The sequence below is a fragment of the Linepithema humile genome, chromosome 2 (assembly GCF_040581485.1).
Source record: "Linepithema humile isolate Giens D197 chromosome 2, Lhum_UNIL_v1.0, whole genome shotgun sequence".
In the NCBI taxonomy this organism is placed as follows: domain Eukaryota; kingdom Metazoa; phylum Arthropoda; class Insecta; order Hymenoptera; family Formicidae; genus Linepithema; species Linepithema humile.
In genome coordinates, this window is record NC_090129.1 from 15229245 (window position 1) to 15251294 (window position 22050).

Sequence of the window (22050 nt, forward strand, 5' to 3'; positions counted from 1 at the left end):
ACATTTTCTAAAAAATATCTAGTAAATATATCTAATTTTTTATAGTCAGAATACTTCATTGTAGTCTGATTTAAAGTTGATGCTTTTCCAATATCGTCTCCTTCTATTTCCATACTGTATAAAAATCTTAACGGATCTATATATTCAAACATTTCACTTATATTCCTATCGTCAATATTTTTATAACTTTTGTATTTAATATTTGATCTATTATTTCTAATTAAATTTATAATATCGTCATTAACATTCAAATTATTGAAATGTTTTGACAACACTTCTCTCAATAAATATTTATCATTGTCTGACGTGGTAATATTAACACAATTATTAACATCATTTTTTTTTAAATTTTCATATTCTGTATTTCCAATTTCGTTTTCGTGTTTGTTAAATATATTTTTTATGAAAAGAAAAAATAAATAAAAATCAGGATTTTCCTTTATATTATTAAATTTTGGATCAGTAATATATGACGTGATATTTTTTAAAACTTCTATGTTTACAGGTGCTAAATAATAGTTATCAGATATCATATCAAGAATAGATGTTTTCTTACTATCGAAAAAATTGAAATTCGGAATGATCTCTGGAAAAAGATCTTTTAAACATTTTCCGTCTGAATTATTTTCTCCCCAAGCAATTCTAGATATAGATTCAGGATATGTTGTTCTTACAAACTTTAAAAAATTATTTGTATTTTCATCCAACAGTGTGTAGTTATCAACATGTTTTTTGTAAGGATTTATTATAGATAAGTCTGGATTTAACTTTATTCCTCCTCCTAATTTAATTGTGTACGGAAATATATTTTTAACATAAAATGATAGTGTGTTAGATACTAAGTTAGCTAATCCTACGTCATCTTTGTTATCCTCTGGATGACAATTGTTTTCATTTAACTTTAATAACTTTTCTATTTCATCAAGTTTGTTCCTTTTATAATTATACGATAATAAATTTATTTTATCACATATAAATTCTAGTTTTATTTTTTCTAGTTTACCCATTTAGTAAAGAAAAAAATACTAAATAAATAATTTATATATCAATATGTTGGACAAAGATAGTTATATCAATTCTGATTCTATAGATAATAAGACTTTATTGAAAGCTCATGATTTCAAAAGAGATGAAAATCCATTCAAATTGAATAAATATGATGTGGTTTACGGATCTCTTGATTATGAATATGTAAAGAATTGTATTGAAAATTCTTCAGACAATGACGAAGATCGATTAATTGGAAGAGATATGATAAGAAATTTATTTTTCAATTTTTATTTTTTATTCGGACTTGAAGAAAAGAATATCTTACGAGTCAAAGACTTATTTGATATATGTGAGATAAATACGGAACATGGTACTGAAAACAATAAGGTTCTTGATAATATAATCGATGATAGTATAACTGATGATAATATAGCCGATGATGATATAATAGATAATATAATTTTAGATTATAAAAATGAAGGAAAGGATTGTACGTTAGATTTTAGTGTATTGGAAGACATAGATGAGATAAGTAGGTTGTACGATGAAGATATAGTTGATAAAGTAATTGAAAAAAATGTTCAAATGATCGAATACAAAAATACTCCAAAGATAGAACAAAATGTCGATCCAGAAGCTTATATTAAGATTCAACGTAAGTATAAAAGCGATAAACTGAATAAATTAACAGAACTTTTAGAAAATCAAAGTATTTCTGAAGTTATAAGAAAGAAAAGAGATATTGTATATTTCTGCAAGAACAATAATCTTAATATGGAAATGTGTGATTTGGATGATCTATCAAATTCTGATATTAATAATATATACAACAAAATCTCAGAAAGCGAATCATCTGATCTTACAACCATATTAATAATAGGATCGATAAACTTGTTAGAGTTTATAGCTGTAAAAGTATTTGAGATAGAAAGTCTTAATGGATTTACAAACGACGAGTTCCTTAAAGAGACAAATAAATTTAGAACAAAATTTAAATCGACAGTTAATTATATAGATGATAAGGTAGGAAATCCTAATAGACCTGGGATGGATATAATTATATATATAGGTTTCAGAATTCTACAGAGACTAACTATGAAGTAATTGTTTACTTTTTTTTTGTATTCCTTTTTCCTCCCCAGCTATCGATGTCTTCAACTCCATCTATTCCGTCTAGTACATCTGATTTTTTTGAAACTTTTAATCCTCCGTTATTTTCTGAATTTGGATGCTGTATTAGATCGCTAGTGATTATATATTTAGTACCGGAATTAGTTTTGTCCTCGTAGTACGAAAAATATTTGTCTGTACCTTTAACATGTCCCCATTTTATTTCTTTTCCAAATCCTTTGTTTCCTCCTTTTGTGAAGTTTATTTTTTCACGAAAAGCAGGCATCTCTGCTATAACGTTCAATCTCTTAATGGCCAAGGATTGTTTGTCTATTTTTTCTTCCATTTATATATATTAAATAAGTTAATATTTAACTAGTCTCTCTTAAAATAATTTCTTCTTTCACAATCTTATTTACAGATGATAGAATTTCTTCTTTCATACTATTGATTTTTTCATTAATATGTTTTATCTCTTTTACAATATTTATATTAATCTCTTTCTTTAAACTATCTAGTTTATCATCCATATCTGACTCCTTGCTGCAGTCACTAATGTACTTTTCGTAAAGTTTGGGATTTTCTTTGAAAAATTCTTTTGTGTGAACAAAATTATCTTGAACATTTATAATATCCCTTGATGTAATCTTGATATACAAGAATAAAATCACTGTTATTAGCACAACAATAGATACAATTAGTAAAATGCTCATTTATATAAATGAATAATTACAAAAGCTTATTTTTCTTCTAAAATTTTTCTTTTAAGCACATTAATATCGTCATTCTTTTCATTTATTTTAATTTCTATATCATTAACTTTTTTTTCTACATCATTTATTTTATTTGACACTTGTGTTATTTGAGATGTTAAATCTAGAGATAATTCATTTAAATTGTTATGCGGCTCTCGTTTAGCCGGGTGCTCGGCACGCGTTTTCTCTTTTTAGTAAATATATCTGTTTTAATGATTACTCGATGTGTTTGTTACAATATTTTATTGCGTTTACACGTGGTTTCTTGTACCATGCGTCTCGTCGTTACATACGCACGAAGGAACGATTAACACAGCGCCGCGACGGCTGACGATGAAACTAAATATGCGGCTACCTAATATGTATTTTTGAACGCCGTGGCGTGGCGGTAATTCAAATAAATAAAGAAACATAGTTACTACAGACAATCGGACTGTACATACCGCGCGCCTTGATGAGTTTAACTTATCAATCTAAAATGACTAAAATTACGAATTAATAAAGCAAAAATGTTCAATCTCGCATCCAATATGACGAGTTCTTATGTCTCTAAAGGCAACACGCACAGCTTTGAAGCTGGCCTTTTAAAAGTTCCTCGCGTGGTTTTAACACTAGCAGCTCGGACGACGTTGTCAGCCCCGGGGTGCACCTCCATGATGCGGCCTACTAGCCAAGATTGTGGTGGTAAACCGTCTTCTTTGACCACAACCAACTGTCCGACTTGGATTGGAGGTCCCTCGTCTCGTTTCCACTTGTTACGTTGTTGCATCTGGTGGAGGTATTCCACTGACCATCGTTTCCAGAACTGCTGTCGAATTTTCTCTATGTACTGCCATCTAGATAGACGATTATTCGGTAAATGCTGTAAATCTGGTTCCGGATATGCAATGAGTGAGTCTCCGATTAGGAAGTGTCCAGGAGTTAAATAAGAACTATCGTCAGGATCGGAGGATAACGGGGTTATAGGTCGTGAATTTAATATCGCTTCGATCTGAATTAGTAACGTGGCAGCTTCTTCAAATGTTAATGAGCCGTCCGATGCGACTCGATAGAAATGATGCTTAGTAGATCGCACAGCGGCCTCCCACAGGCCACCAAAGTGTGGCGCGCGCGGAGGAATAAAATGCCACGTGATGGCATCACTGGATGCCTCATTTGTGACGCGGTGACGGAACTCCTCTTGATTGAATAGATCTCGTAATTCTTCTAGCGCTCGATTTGCGCCCACGAAGTTGGTTCCGTTGTCGGAGAATATATTGGAGGGCCTTCCTCTTCGCCCGATAAATCGTTTTAGAGCGCTTAAGAATGCTTCCGATGTTAAATCCGTTACCAGCTCAATGTGTATAGCCTTCGTAGCGAAACAAACAAATATGGCAATCCAAGCCTTTGAGCTTTTAGCGTTGCGACGCTTGCCCTCGCGTAGCAAGATTGGACCGCAATAATCGACGCCAACATTGCTGAACGGTCTAGATTTATTAACGCGAGTGGAAGGAAGATCGGCCATAATTTGTTTGGAGACACGCGGTTTGGCCTTGAAGCAAATGACGCATTTATTGACTATCTTGCGCACCATGCTTCGAGCTCCTACGGGCCAATATTGTAATCTCACGGCTGCTAAAGTGCACTGCGAGCCTGAGTGAAGAGTCCTCTTGTGCTCGTGCTCAATAACAAGTTGAGTGAAACGATGACGAGTAGGTAGGATAAGCTGATGTTTACTGTCGTATGATAGATCTGACCTTTTTAATCGACCGCCTACTCTGAGTAGTCCTTCGGAATCTATGAACGGGTTTAGATTAAGCAAACGGTGGTTTTTCGCGTTCGTTTCCTTCCCTTTGATATCCTTGACTATATCTTGAAAAGCTACTTGCTGAACTTGCTTAACAATCCTTTTTCTAGCGGCTTCGAATTCTTGTGCAGTGACTGCACCAAATCTTCTTTGCTGCGGGTCAGATCGAGAATTGTGAACGAATCTGAAACAAATCGCAATGGCTCTAACGAGTCGAGCATATGAAGAGAAAGTTTCATATACGTCAAAGTCGTCCCTCGCCGTAGTATTAGTGATTATCATTCTGCGGCGTTCTGGTAACTCATCCAAATTTATGACCTGTTGATTTGGTTTAGGCCAACAACATTGATCTTGACGTAACCATGGAGGACCTTTCCACCAAATCTCTGACTTCTTGAGAGCTTCTGCGTTGAACCCACGAGACAAAGGATCTGCCGGATTATCCTTCGTCCTCACGTGACGCCAATTTTCAATTGTAGTGAGCTCTTGAATTTCTCCAATTCTATTCGCGACAAAAGTGCTAAAATTGCGGCTGGGCGATTTGATCCATCCCATGACTATCGTAGAATCCGTCCAGTAGTATATCTCATGGAGCTGCAAATCCAAAACTTGTATTGTCTTATGCACTAATTGCGACAGTAGTTGAGCGCCACAGAGCTCCAATCTAGGTAAATTCACCGTTTTCAACGGAGCGACGCGCGATTTTGAACACAACAAGTTCGTATAATGTATGCCGTCCTGATCAGTGACGCGGATGTATAAGCACGCACCATATGCGTTTTGACTTGCGTCGCAAAAGCCATGTAGCTCGATTCGCACAATTGGATGAATTTCCATTGCATTACGCGGAATGCAAAAATTGTTCAGTTGCTTGATCTGTGATAAGTAAGCCTTCCATTCAGTGTGTATATTTACAGGTAGCGATTCATCCCAGTCTAAATGGAGAGTCCATAGCGTTTGAATAAGCAACTTAGCTATCACTACAACCGGTCCCAATAGTCCCAAGGGATCAAATATTCGTGCGATAAACGATAGCACCTTTCTTTTAGTGGCACGCTGTTCCTGATTTTCCCGTACCGTGATATTGTATTGAAACACGTCATCAACTGGATTCCAGCGAATGCCTAGAGTTCTGCAGACTCCTTCTCTGTCTAATGCTCGTGTAGCAGCGTGTGATAAGTTGGAGACATTTATAAGTAAGTCCCGCTCATTTGACGCCCATTTTTTTAACACAAATCCGCCCTGGTGAAGTAGCTTGGTGGTTTCGTTGAGAATTTGTAAAGCTTCTGTTCTTGAGTTCGCACCAGTTATCAAGTCGTCAACATAGAAGTCGCGCAACGTGATTCGCGAGCCTACCGGATAATTCTCTCTTTCTAACGTCGCGAGAGTTCGGAGCGCCTTAATAGCGAGAAAGGATGCTGGACCTGTTCCGTACGTAAGAGTCAGCAATTCAAATTCTTTGAGCGGTTCGTCAGGATCTTCACGCCACACTATACGTTGCAATGGCAACTGCGTTTCATCCACTAATACTTGGCGATACATTTTTTCTATGTCCGCTATTAGAGCGTACTTGAATGTACGAAATCTAAGAATAATCGATATTAAATCTTGCTGTAAGACAGGACCAATCATGAGAGCGTCATTGAGTGAGATCCCTGATGAAGTCTTGCACGACGCATCAAATACCACTCTTAACTTAGTTGTAGAATTCTCTTCTTTGATGACGCAATGATGTGGTATATAATAATGAAGTGCTGCGGTTGACTGTTCACCTCGTAGCTCTTTCATGTGACCCAATGTCGCATATTCACGCATAAATTCCACGTAATCACCTTTCAGGGAAGGTTGACGCTTAAATCTCCTCTCGAGCCCTTTGAATCGGTGTACCGCGATATCCCTGGATTGACCAAGTTGGGACATTTCCTCAGTTTTGACCGGGAGTTTTACGATGAATCTGCCTTCTGAATTTCGGATATAGTTTTTGGCGAAATGTTCTTCGCAATTTCGTTCTTCCAGAGTCAGCTGATCATTCCGCGCGCCCTGCTCAATTTCCCAAAATCGTCTCATAGCGTGATTTAATTCTTCGTTTGCGGTGAGATTGCAAAGAGTCAAATTTGAGCACTGTCTTGTTAGAAACTTGCCGGCAGCAATCCATCCCAGCTGCGTCTTTTGCCAACAGGGTTGAGTATCGGTCGCCTTTATTTGACCCACGCAAATAAGATTCCAAAATACTTCGACGCCTAGTAACAGGTCAATCTTCGCAGATTCCATGAACTCAGGATCGGCCAACTTGATTCCCGTTGGAATGTGAATGTCTGCGTTCTTAATGGTCGTAGTTGGAAGTTCCTGAGTGATTTGGCGAAGAACGAAGCAACTGAGTTCTGCCTTGAAGCCATTGAGCCGAGATCGCATGATCACCTTGACGAGGCCGTGCGTTGCCGCATTTGAATTTCCTACACCATGTATTGGCACGCAACTAGGAACTTGCTTCAATTTTAATTTCTCCACCAACTCCATAGTTATAAAATTAGATTGTGATCCGCAATCTAAAAGTGCGCGACATGGGTACAGATTTCCCTTTATGTCTTGAATATGAACAACTGCCGTGGAAAGTAAAAACTGATGTCCTGCTGCACGTGTCGCGTGATTTACACTGCGCGCTACTTGATCTTGCGCTTGCTCATGTGTATTGGACTCTGTTGACTTGGGCACGGAGCTCTCTGCTTGTTTATCTGACTCTAAATGCAGTAGTGTATTGTGCCTTTTATGACACTTCTTGCAAGATCCTGCGTTACAATTCCCAGCTCGATGATCCGTGGATTTTAGACAATTCAAGCATATCTTACGCTGCCGTATTTCCGCGATCCTCTTGTCAATGGATAATGCTTGAAATTTACTACAACAATAAATAGGGTGATCGCCCTTGCAGAAACTGCATGCTGTTTTATCCGTTACTGCGTGAGCCGCTGTGTATTTTTTTGATGCGTTTTTCTCAGGCTTGTTGGATGATGCATTCAACTGTGGCTTTCGATCTATCGCTTCCAGAGCGCGACAGCGTTGCGAAAGAAAATCAATCAACTCCTTGAACGTTGGTACGTCTGCACTCTTGAGGCTTGTCTCCCATTCTTTATTTGTGGCTGGAGCTAGCTTACTGGTGACTATGTGGACAAGCAAATCGTCCCACTTATCAGTTGAACGTTTTAGAACCTTGAGAGCACGCAGGTGCTTCAAACTCGTATCCAAAAGTTGTCGAAGTTCGGCGTGACCTTCTCTAACAAGGACTGGAAGATCAAAGATAGCCTTGATGTGTTTTTGTACTATTACGCGCTGATTGTCGTACCGCTCGTTCAACATGTCCCATGCCTCAACGTAATTATCGGCTGACAGTTCTAGTGAACTAATGACGTCAGCAGCTTCACCCTTGAGTGCTGCTTTCAAATATTGCATTTTTTGAATGGTCGATAGTACCGTACTCTGGTGTATTATGGATATGAAGACGTCACGAAACGGGCGCCAGTCTTCATATGATCCGGCAAAAGATGGAAGATCAATTCGCGGTAAACGCACGTTTATGTTTGGTGGCTGACCGTTGTCTTGAGTATTTTGCGGCATAAGAGCCCCAAATGGATTAGGTCCAAGCGTATTTTCAGGTGCCGTAGCGGCTATGATAAGCTCTTCGAATTTAGTATCGATCTCGAAGTATCTGTCCTCGAATACTTGTCGCTCGTTATTATGCACAGCTTCTTGACCCTCATCGGCTTCGAACAATTCAATCCGTGACTGTGCTTCGTCGAAAACCTTCCAGGATTCTCTGAATTTTGCTTGTCGCTGTCGTAATTCGACGACGGAAATTCGTCTGTCACCCAGCTCGTCAACGAATGTTTTTCCACGCGTACATACCGCCTTTGCCTGTGTTCTCTTGCTTTTTGCTTGACGATATGTGATTTCGTCTTCTGCCATACTGACCGTTTATTTCGCTCATAAAACAATAGGAAGTTATAGGATCAGAATGAATTGCGAACGAGGAAGGAAGACGGAGACTCACCTGATGATCCTCGAGTGCTGCCAATCGCCTGGTGAATTTTCGTCCACGTGATTCGTGCCCTTGTGTCCTCGCTGCCTTGATTAACCGCACGTTGACTCGGTTAGGTTATGTCCTCAACTGCTCGCTGTACTCGTAAATTTCTCTGATTATGGATCACGCTGCTCGTGCTGGATACGATGTGCCGCGTTCGTTATCGTATGCACTAGTCACTCGTGCATCCACACGTGTTTTTCGTTGCTTGTACACCGGACTGTCGATCCGGCTTCTTGTATACCGGACTGTCTATCCGGCTCGAAGGACCAAATGTTATGCGGCTCTCGTTTAGCCGGGTGCTCGGCACGCGTTTTCTCTTTTTAGTAAATATATCTGTTTTAATGATTACTCGATGTGTTTGTTACAATATTTTATTGCGTTTACACGTGGTTTCTTGTACCATGCGTCTCGTCGTTACATACGCACGAAGGAACGATTAACACAGCGCCGCGACGGCTGACGATGAAACTAAATATGCGGCTACCTAATATGTATTTTTGAACGCCGTGGCGTGGCGGTAATTCAAATAAATAAAGAAACATAGTTACTACAGACAATCGGACTGTACATAAATCTTTAACCAAATCTTCTAATTCTTCTATATTTTCAACTTTAAAGTCAAATATTTGTGTCTCTTTTTGTCTTAAATCCTTAAAATATTCGTCGTTAAATTTATCTATTTCCTTTCTAGTTTTTTTTATAATAAGATGTTCATTATAATTAAAAAGAAATATTATAATAATTATGACTATGATTACTACAGAAGTTATTGGAATAAGAAAATTTTTATTCATATTATTTATATAAATAATAAGCTTCTACATTTTTACAGATCCGTATCCTATGCATAAATTAACGAACAAGAACATACATAATATTACTGATAATATATCAAAGTATGTGGCTCCTAAGAGATAATTATCTCCATTTTCAACATATTTATCGCATATTGCCATTATGAGTGTTATAAATATAGCTAAAATAATAATTCCTAATGTAATCCATCTTGTGTTTTCGCGTAAAAAATTTGATGATTTTTTTACATTATCAGATATAGCACTAGAGTACTTATCCATTTATATGATAACAAATTAGATTGATGTCATTCATTTACTGTATATCATAGGTACAATTTTATCATATTCTTTAACAATATCTAACTCTATTCTAGTCCCGTTTATTGTAAATATAACATTATCACCTACAATATCCATTATACCATCAGAACTATGTATATTATCATTACTACTAAAAACTGTAAATTTTTTGACAATGGGTAGATTATATTTTTTTTTTATCTTATTATCCATATTCATAACGACAGATCTTACTACAAGTTCATAAATACTTAGTGGATATACACTAAGTATAATGAATATTATAGATATACATGTAAAAATAATATTGAAAATATTTAGAAATAGCATTTATATCAAATATTAATATCATAAAATGGGTGAATTGGAAAAGATAGTTGCTCAACACATTAATTATGCAATAGAAAACACAAAAAGTCTAGACATTAATATGAAAGATAAAATACTGACAGAATATCAATCTTTTACGTCTAGAGTTTTCATAGGATTGAAGACACTATCTAGTTTACTTGTATTTTGGGACACTGGATTTGGAAAAACTTTATTAGGATTATATATAATTAAGAATATCACATACATATATCCTTTGTGGAGAAAATTTATATTTGTAAAAGCTAGTTTACACAAAATTTGGGAGGAAGGAGTATCTGATTATTGTAATAAGAAAGTTGAGATACTACATTATGATGATAATAACGTTTTTTTAAAATTTAAAGGAAAATTAGAAAATTATAAGAACAAAAGAGACAGAGTATTAATTATAATTGACGAAGCGCACAATTTCATACTACGAAATAAAGAAAAGGATTACGACAACAAAGAGAGAAAAATAAACAGATTATACAGACTTATAAGTAATGTTTGTAATGAAAAATACAATAAACTACTTCTAATGTCTGCAACTCCGGTTGTAAACGATATAAAAGAGTTTAATATTCTTGTAAATTTGCTTAGAAAAAATATTGTAAATTTTGACGAAAGATATTTTGATGACGAAAAGTTAGTTAACAGAAATAGGTTGAAGAACGGACTACTTTCAATAGTTTCGTATCAAAAAGTTGAAAACGATTCGTTAACAAATACAATTGAAAATGATAATTTTGCATCTAAACGCATTTACATATACAAAATACTAATGACAGATTATCAAGAATCATTTTACAACGAGGCAGAAAAATATGAGTCCTTGAACAAAGATTTGTATAAATTGAAACCTATAAGGAGAATGGTTTCAACATTTGTATACGACGGTTTGAAGATCAGAGAGAAAATGACAGAAGAGGAATTTAATAACTTTATAAAATCAAAACTTTCTTCTTTTAGACGCAGTATAGAAAATATGAGTTTTGATGATAAAATTATCCAGAAATTTATAAATAATGATGATGACAATATAAACGATGAAAATTTTCATAAACTAAAACAATATTCATGTAAATACATAGAAGCATGTAGACTTATATTAAAGTCAAAAGGTAAATGTTTAATATATGAACCATTCGTAAGTGACGAAGGAATATCCACACACACACACACACACTTAAGAAATATTTAAAATTATTTAAAATTAGTTTTATAGAATATTCCAAATTATCAAATATTAGGGAAAGAAACTTATCAGAGTTTAATCACATTAATAACGACAGTGGAAAATACGTAAAATGTTGTATTTTTACTAATGCTGGTAGTGAAGGAGTGTCTTTTACATGTGTTAATGATCTTGTTGTTTTGGATATACCGTGGTCAGAATCTCAATTAAGACAAATTATAGGAAGATCATTGAGATATGGATCTCATTATAATATAGATAGAAAGTATGTAAATGTTCATATAATATTAGCATTTACAAAAAATGGAAAATCTTCTGATAACGAAATGTTTCAACTTATAAAAAGAAAATTAAATAGAATAACTCAATTGTACTCTCTTCTCAAAGAGTCGTCAATTGAATTTATTTATAACAAGTACAATACATTAGAACCTATAAACGAAGAATATATTTTCGATACTATAAAAAATAATAAAATAGAATATGTAAATGAATCTAAAACATATAAGATCAAAAAAGTTATCAAAATAAAGTACGTTATTTCAGATATTATTGAAGACGGATATTTTGATTCTGAATCAAAGTATATATATGACAAAGATATGAATTTAGTTTGTATGGCTAAAGAAACTAATGGTATTTTGGATTTGTTCGTTAGAAATGGAGAATTGATTTATAATGTTGATAACTTATAAATAATGAAGAAATCACATTTTTGGAATAAATATAAGTTCGAAAATGTTGATGGTATTATAGATACAAATGATCCTTTAATTAAAACAGATAATAAAAATTTTATAGTTGAATTAGCATCTATTAATGATTATGTATGTATTTATTTATTTATGAAATTCAACTATCCTATATTGTATGACGAGATATATTTTATGAATTTTCTTAAGTCAGAACATAACTTAGTACTAAAATTAAAACATAATAATAATATAATTGGAATTATAACTGGTAAATTGTGTAATCTTAATATCGGTAAATCATATATAATTAATCATTTATGTATTAAGAAAGAATACAGGAACATGGATCTCTGTACTATATTAATAAGCAAAATATCACGAATTATATTTGAAAAAAAAAATTTATCATTTAATATTTTCGTGTGAAAATCAAATATTTAATTTAAAGTTTTTTTCTATAAAATCGAATTATATATTCGTAATAAACAAGATTAAATTAAATAGTAAAACAATTTGTTTATCACAAAAAAATAAAAAATTTAATTATAAATTATTAAATAAGATAATTTCAAAAAAATATAGTATAAATTTATATGATAGGAATTGTTTAGATGATATTCATAAAGAAAATATTATAAAAAATTATAAAAAAGAATGTAAGAACAAAAATTTATATCTAAAATTTGAAAGTTTTGAAGATCTAGACTTTGAATTTAAAGATTGTATATTATTATTTGATAATCAATATAACTTTATTTATTTATCTTTTAATACTATTAAGGATATCAGGAGGTGTTTTGCATCAATTTTTTACATAGATCATTTTACGTTTATAAATAAAGTAATATATCATTTAAACATTAATAACGTGTGTGATATTCTACAGTTCAATATTAAAGAAGATGAAAAATTAATGAAATATTTCATAAAGTTGGAAAGTGAATTATACTATTACTTCTACAATTATAATATGACATGTGAAGTACACGACAATATATATATAACGTAATTACAGTGGCATCTAATAATCTCAAGGATTGTAAAGTACTTGTTTTTTGAAAGAAGTACAAAGACTTTAATAATATTAATTTCTTATAAATTGTATTTATATATATAATCATTATATGTATAAATGATATTTTTCTTTTTTAATTTTCCGCATTTTTTGCATATCCTACAACAATAAAAATATTGTAATTTACTTTCATCGTTTTGTGATAAATACTTATTATCATGATACTTTTTCATTAAATTTGAAAGTTTATTTTTATCATTCATTTATAGCCTTGAAATTTTGAAGTACTAATTTATTGAAAAATTACAAAAGTTATTAAACATTAAATTCTCGGCTTTGTAATTAAATAAAAATATTAATTTTGGTAATTACTTGAAAAATTAATATAAATAAGTAAATTATGAGTGACAATCACAAACTTTAAATCACTATCTTGGAGACAGAAAATTGTCAGATAACGAGTGTACAATACTCCAGGGATATTCAAATAAGATTTCAACCATATGTAAGTTTGATAAGCAAAAATTAAAAAGTCTACTTAATAAATTTTCGGAAACGTTTTTTCAGAATGAAATGTCTATAGACAAAAATATTATTACTTATAACAGAATCAATATAGAGTTAATGAATATTTTAATAGACAAAAGAATTGCAAGTATGATTATAGGGGGATTATAAATATTATAAAATATCAATTTTTATAGTTGTTACAAAATATACAAGACTACTGGGAGTTTTAACTAAAGAAGATAATCAAGATATATCAAGGACTCACGTAGATGTATCAAGTATTTATAAAACCAGTAAATCGAAAGAATACATAAAGAAAATATCTACTGAATACATAAATAATGTAAAAATAAAAGGAAATACTAATGGTAATGTAAAAAATGGTAATACGGACGACGAAGAATTCAAATCGTTGGAATCTTTTATCATCAACATTATGAGAAAATCATTATATATACATTCGTATTTAATATGTTATGGATCGTATACAAATCACATAATACATAACGTAAAGTATGAAGATATAGATGTATATTTTCCAGAATCATTCTTCTATATGATTTTACTGATGTTTGCTGTTAAGATGATAACTGGTTACAATCTTCATATTCTTGGTTATCCATTTATTAAAGGACACTTGTCTTTGTTTTATAATAATAGAAAATTGATAGATTGCATATATCTTAGTAATTACACACTCGAGAAAATAAGAACAACAGATATAAACGGAATTAAATTTATAGATCCGTTATTTCAACTGTTAAATCAAATAAGAATAAATAACGAATTATTTAGATGTCATAAAATATATGAAAATAGTGAGAAATATGAATCTGTTTTATACTCTTTTTTACTTTATGTCAAAGATAAATATAAGAAGTTTGATCTTAAAAAAGTTAAAGAATATAGAAATTCTATTGACTTAAATAATATTAGTTATAAACTATATGGAAATAATATATGCATGCTTAATATTGGCAATTTTACAGATATTGAAGATATAAATGATAGATTCGATAAATTAATTGTAATATTATCTGAACCCGAAGTTATAATAGATGAATTAAATAGCGTCAATGGAGTATATTCAATAAAATATAACGCGTTTCTAAATGAAATCTTTTTCGAAAGTAGGACTGAGAAAGGTGGAAAAAAATCAGAAAATATTAAGAAATCAAAAATCAACAGGAGAAACTTTAATAAGTATAGTTTCTCGAATATAATAGATAACAACAAACAATATCTGATAATGTCTAACCTAACAAATACATTTTATATAGATATAGACAAGAATAAAATATCAATAAAAAACATACAATCTATGTTGGCTACACTAGCATTATACTCTTTTCTAAAAGATAAAAATGAATACGGATGGAGAATATTCAATTATCTTATATCATTGCTTAAATTTAAAATTGAAGACAACTTCAGCGACTATCAAGAATTATCAAGATACAGAACAGATGGCAATCAAAAGCATATAAAATTGAACATAGAAAACAATACTTTTAACGACTTTACCACAGATAAAAATCAAATAACATCAAATTATTTAGATAAATCAGTCTTTATAGCTACATATGGAAATAATGGAGGATTTTAAATCGCTCTTTTATTATAAATAAATGAATAATGAAAAATATATATTTAGAATTTCTCGAGATGACATTTGTAACTGTAAAGATGAAAATACATTGGATAATTTTATATCAAAAATAAAAGAGAATGAAGAAAATAATATATATATATATATATAGATAATTCATTTAATCATTACCACATGTACGATCAATGTCAAAACAGATGTGATGTATGCAGAAAGATCTATATGCTCGTCAATAATATGGAGGTTTCTAATGAAGATTATGAAAAGAGAGGTAAGAAAAAACAAAAAAAAAAGCCTGAAAAAGAAATTGACTTCTTAGAAAAACCAAGTTATTTTAACATTCAAAATATAGACACTTCCAAGATAGAACGATTGGGGAAGAAGGCTATATATGATTTAATCAATCAGAATATTTTATTATCCGCAAACACCTTATCTAAAGATATCATAGAAACTATTTTAAGAAATTACAGTACTGATATAAATAATTTTGAATATGACGCGTTGGTAAAATATATAGAGGACAACACTCCTTATGTCTTGAAACAACAGATATTAAAAACACATCCATATTTTTCTCTTTCGAATCTTAACAAAATTGTTTTGGATAAACAAATGGAACTCTTGGAAGTAATATATAAATCACATTCGTATCAAACATGTAATTTTAACAGCAGAATAGTCTCAAAACAGTATAAAAATCTATCTAGTTTAGATAGTGGATTTATAAGAGATGTAGTTTCGTTCGGAAATAATAACGATTTTATAGAGCCTGTTATATTTTGTTTATTTGCAAATAAATTAACATTTTTGGACGATTTAATAAACAACGTTGATCCTCTTACTGTACTGACAGACATGATAGTTAACAAGAAAATAACTGAAGAGAATAAATTTAGAATGTTTTTGAAAGCGTCTGATCCTACAGATTTTATAACAGGAGATACTAAGATAATTAACGGAGAAGTAAGATTAAAACACGAATTATATAGATTAATATATCACAATATGTTAAAGATGATTGTTTTAAACTTGAGACAAGGTAAGTGGTACAGTCAACTGTCAGGAGAATTATCAAAGATAACAAACAAAATAGGATTCAGATCTTACAAAACCAAAGAAGAAAAAATATTATCAACAGTCCTATCGTGTGTTCCATTTAAGCCTATACTTGTAACAAAAACAACAGACCCTATATCGTCTGTACCTGAATCCGTTGAATTTGTAGAGTTTGATATCATGAGAAATAGATTAGGTAGTATTAAAGAATCTTTGAAGTTAGATAGTTCTGTATTTAATAATATAAGTTACGACTCTCTTACTAAAAGATTGTGTATAGTTAGAAAATCTATTGTAAAGGAGGAAAAAAATTGTGCGTATCTTGGAGAAATTGGTAATTTAGGTCCATTTTTAGGTAATAAACTGTCATTTGATATGTTTAGAAATATAAATAATAATTCTGTTCTATTTGCAAATGGTGTCTTCTTTATTAGTATTCCTAGAATTCACAAGAAATCTTTATCAAGATTTTATAATTCTGGTGCAAAAAACATTGTACTAGACGATCCTATAGATATACCTGATGATCCAACAATCGGAGGCAAAGTATTCTCTCTAATAGGAGCTGTATGTTGTAAAACACTAGAAAATTCAGGAATATACGAAATGTGTTCATCGAAAAAATATATCGGACGATATTCATATAACAAAATTGATGACGATACGTGGATAAAGTATGACCCGTTTGCAATGTCAGTTCCGTATATGAAAAATAAGATCATAGAAGATTCTTTGAGAAAATTGTTTAGAGAACAAAATGTAGAAATAGAAAATTTCGTAATAGATAATGATACTCCTTATGCTATAAAAGAGAAAATTAAAAATATTTCTAAAACTTTAAAACACATATAATGGAAGGCTCCATATGTTTAACAAACGATAAATAATGAAATGGCGATAAGAGCCGTTGCAGGATGTTAGTGCTAAATTTTTAATTTTTTTCTTAAAGAAATTAGTAAATTAGTCTACAAGAGACAGTTAAATTGTACACCGATCTCAATTCGAGATACTTAAAGTGTACGAAATTTTAAAGTACATTGTTCTCATATATCGAGAAACTTTAATGTACGTATAGGAATTATTATAAAGAAAGGAAGAGAGAAAAAATATCAGGGCGCGAGTGGCTAAGCCGGGAATTGAACCCGGGTCTTTCGCTTGCCGGGCGAATGTTCTGACCATTAAACTACTCAGACCCCACGCTTCTAACATTTATCTCTCCTAGATTAGGAAATCAACAATGCTGTAGGACATAAACGCGTCATAATGCCCGCGTGATTTAAAACTTTAAAACACATATAATGGAAGGCTCATTATTTATCGTTTGTTAAACATATGGAGCCTTCCATTATATGTGTTTTAAAGTTTTAAATCACGCGGGCATTATGACGCGTTTATGTCCTACAGCATTGTTGATTTCCTAATCTAGGAGAGATAAATGTTAGAAGCGTGGGGTCTGAGTAGTTTAATGGTCAGAACATTCGCCCGGCAAGCGAAAGACCCGGGTTCAATTCCCGGCTTAGCCACTCGCGCCCTGATATTTTTTCTCTCTTCCTTTCTTTATAATAATTCCTATACGTACATTAAAGTTTCTCGATATATGAGAACAATGTACTTTAAAATTTCGTACACTTTAAGTATCTCGAATTGAGATCGGTGTACAATTTAACTGTCTCTTGTAGACTAATTTACTAATTTCTTTAAGAAAAAAATTAAAAATTTAGCACTAACATCCTGCAACGGCTCTTATCGCCATTTCATTATTTATCGTTTGTTAAACATATGGAGCCTTCCATTATATGTGTTTTAAAGTTTTAAATCACGCGGGCATTATGACGCGTTTATGTCCTACAGCATTGTTGATTTCCTAATCTAGGAGAGATAAATGTTAGAAGCGTGGGGTCTGAGTAGTTTAATGGTCAGAACATTCGCCCGGCAAGCCAAAGACCCGGGTTCAATTCCCGGCTTAGCCACTCGCGCCCTGATATTTTTTCTCTCTTCCTTTCTTTATAATAATTCCTATACGTACATTAAAGTTTCTCGATATATGAGAACAATGTACTTTAAAATTTCGTACACTTTAAGTATCTCGAATTGAGATCGGTGTACAATTTAACTGTCTCTTGTAGACTAATTTACTAATTTCTTTAAGAAAAAAATTAAAAATTTAGCACTAACATCCTGCAACGGCTCTTATCGCCATTTCATTATTTATCGTTTGTTAAAAATATTTCTAATGACAAATTTTCAATAAAAGATTTTCTATATAATGGTGGTCATGTTAAAGACGATATTTCTAGATACGCAACATTATTGGTATACAACAATGCTGGATTTGAGAATATTATTTGTGACGTATATTAGGTTACATATTTAATTTTTGTTTAATTTCATTCATTATCTTCTTTGTAACTTTTGTTTTCCAAAAATTATTTTAAAAACAGAAATAATACATTTAAATTGAGAGATGGATTCGTCAAATAATAAATTAAAAATCTTATACTGCGAACTTTATTTCGACGAAACATACGTGTATAATTTGAAGGAAAAATATGATAAGTTAAGTAAAAATGACAAAGAAATTATACAAAAATGTTTGAAAAAAAAATTGAAATATAAAGTAAATGAATTATTAAATTGTAAAAATCTTTATGTTGTAGACTATATATCTAATATAAAATATGAAAGTATAGTAAAAAACATAAACAGTTTTAAAACTATATATTATAGATTTATATAATAAATACTACAATGATAAAGAATATGTTAAATGTATTATACTATATATGAAATTTAAAAGTAATAGATTGTTCTATACATTAAAACTGGAAGAATCATATTACCATTTATTTTGTATTTCATGTAATAGTATATGTGAAAAAATAAAGGTAAATTCAGATTTGAAAGTTGTTATATGTAATATATTTTGTATACATCTCTCAAAATATAAATACTATTGTAAGTGCAACTATTAACACAATGAATTATCACAGATATATATATGATAGAATAAATTTTGATAAGGATTTAATACTTAAAATTAAATTAAATTATGATAATCTAGATACATCAAAGAAAAAAAATTACAGAAATACATATTTACAAACAATAAATCAAAATTATCAAATATCATTAATAAGAAATCAACAAAAATAATAGAAGCTGAAAAAAAAATAAACGTATTCTTACAATAGAGGAATTTATTACAGAATTTTCTACATAAATTAGTTTTATATTAAAAAATATCGGTTTATTTTTATTACTTATAAATGGCAGATTTTGATACACTACTAAATGGACAAACTAGTATATACGATACTTTATATTTATTCACTATTTTTATACTTCCATTTTTAGGATACATATCTTCTATCATATACAGCCCAGAGTCTGGGAGAAAATGGTACAAAAGTAATAAGTTTGTTCTTTTGGATTTATCCAATAGTAGTTATGGATTATTTTTTACATTATTCATATATTTATTCGCTGGAATGGGAATCATATATATAGCCAATCATTACCTAGGAAACGATAACTTAAAACTTTCTCAAGGAAAACATTTTACAAGAATTAACGATCCTCTTTTCAATATTAGTAAATTTTGGGACAGTATAATATTAAGCTTACTTCCAGTAGAATTTTTATTGATATGGATATCCCAACCTCTAATGTTACAATTTAATTCATCAACAATACCAGGATCTCTTTCTATAATATCAACAATTCTATTCCTATTATTTTCAATATATATGATTAAAATACATTGGATTATAATGATTTTATTCCTTCCGTTGTGTATATGGTGTATATATATGTCTGCATTCTACTTTCTCACTCAAGACGAAACATGTAAAGCTAATCAAGATTCTAAAAATGAAGATGAAAAAAAGAATAAAGATGATAATAAGACAAAAGACGAATCTAACGACGAGTTAAGACAACCATAATTATTCTTTTTCTATAGGAGTTCCATCTATTGTTGCTTTCGAAACTGGAGTATAAAAGTTTACTGTTATATTTTTATCTAATTGATTTTTATCTAACTCATACAATTCTGATAAAGGAGTGATTCCAGTACCTATACTTTTTAAAGCATCTATTAAATTCAATGTATATAATATATCTATGTCTTTCTCAGTAAAATTAAATAAATTCTCGAAATTTTGATTATTATTTGAGTTGTTTTTTACAGGCGATGAATTATTTATATTATCTTTATAATTTTCAAGATTGTTAACAATATCGTTAGCAGACATATTATATTTATCATTAAATATCTTCTGTATATTTTCAGACGCTTTGTTTCCAAATACCACGTTTAGAATATCGTTTCCACTTTTAGTTACAAATTTTTCTTTATCAACATTATAAGGTTCTAATTTAGGAATTTTTATCTCTCCTAAAGAAACATTGATAGCACCGCATAATTCTGGGTCTTGAAGTAATTCTTCTTTTGAAATTGTTTTATTCTTTATCTTATTAATAATATCGTGAATACTTTTACTTCCTCCTTGAAATTCGTCAGTTATACTATTTGATATGCGTATGAAGATATTTTTGAAATCGTTTCTGTATCTTACATCATTTCTTGATATAAGCTCGTATAACTTATTTAAATTATCTACAGTCGTTCTCTCAACTATCATTCTACTTCCTCCTTTTTCAAGTGTTTTAGACATAAAATACAAACTTAATAATTTTGTTAATACTTCTGTAATTATAAGATATTCTATCCCGTAATACATATCTATGTAACATCCTAAAGAGTCATTTATCTTTCTTGAATCAAATTTTACAAATAATTTATTAATTTCAATTTCTCCTTCTATAGTTTTTATTATGAAAAATCTTAATATATTTTGAATAATATTAGATAGTAAAACCTTAACACAATCCAATTTAATATCTGATATATCACTAAAACTTAAAATTTTTTCAGATAATAATACATCTCTTATGTTTTTATTTTTTATTTCTTGTGGAATAATATTATGATACAATAGTATTTTTATTCTTTTAGATATTTCGATAAGATTAAACTTTCCATTATAATTTATTTCATTAACTATAAAGTTACTTAATTTCTTGTTGTCATCTGATTTTTTATGATATTTTTTTGAAAAGCTTCCAAGTATACTTTTTAACGAGCTATTTTTTATATCTTTTTTGTTATTAATAATATCACTATATATTTCTAATATTTCCTTGTTTATATTATTTAAAAAAATACTCTCCATTTATTTATAATATTTGTTTAAAATTAGAATTGATTAATAAATGGAAACATATAAGTGCCATAAATGTTTATCATACTGGTGTATTAATGTCAATAATGGTTATCTCTGTAAAGAATGTAATGTTCTGTTTTCAAGTACAACTAAAAAATCTAGCAAAAGTAAAACTTTCAACAATAAAAAAATCCATTTTAACAATGTTATGAAAGATATTTTAAAACAATATAATATTGAAGATATTATGGAGATAATATATATGATTCTATAGAAGAAAACAATATAGAAAAAAAATTTATAAATCAATCATTGATATGTAGTATATTAAAGAAAAATTCCAACAAGTTAAAAGATTACAAGATGGTATATAATATTTTAAATAAGTTAGAAAATAACGAGAAGAAAATATACATACCAACTGATATGAAAAACAATATAGAGATATTATTTTTGTCTTTTATTAATTTCCTATATTCAAAAAATAAGCTTGATTCGATAAGCTATAACCTAATATTATAAGTAATATGTTTAAGCTTTATGGGTTGAATAATACTTTAAAGCCAACTGTA

General features: G+C 30.5%; 1 protein-coding gene and 2 non-coding genes across 3 annotated transcripts; 1 reads left to right on the forward strand and 2 right to left on the reverse strand.

Moving 5' to 3' along the window:
• Nucleotides 1–3396: 3396 nt before the first annotated feature.
• On the reverse strand, nucleotides 3397–8601 carry LOC136997885 (uncharacterized). Its single transcript, XM_067349284.1, has one exon. The coding sequence runs from the start codon at nucleotides 8599–8601 to the stop codon at nucleotides 3397–3399; it is 5205 nt and encodes a 1734-aa protein (XP_067205385.1).
• An 8773-nt stretch (nucleotides 8602–17374) lies between these two features.
• On the reverse strand, nucleotides 17375–17447 carry TRNAA-GGC (transfer RNA alanine (anticodon GGC)). Its single transcript has one exon. It is a non-coding gene; the product is annotated as a tRNA-Ala (tRNA).
• Nucleotides 17448–17703: 256 nt separating this feature from the next.
• Nucleotides 17704–17776, forward strand: TRNAA-GGC (transfer RNA alanine (anticodon GGC)). The gene has a single exon. It is a non-coding gene; the product is annotated as a tRNA-Ala (tRNA).
• Nucleotides 17777–22050: the final 4274 nt, after the last annotated feature.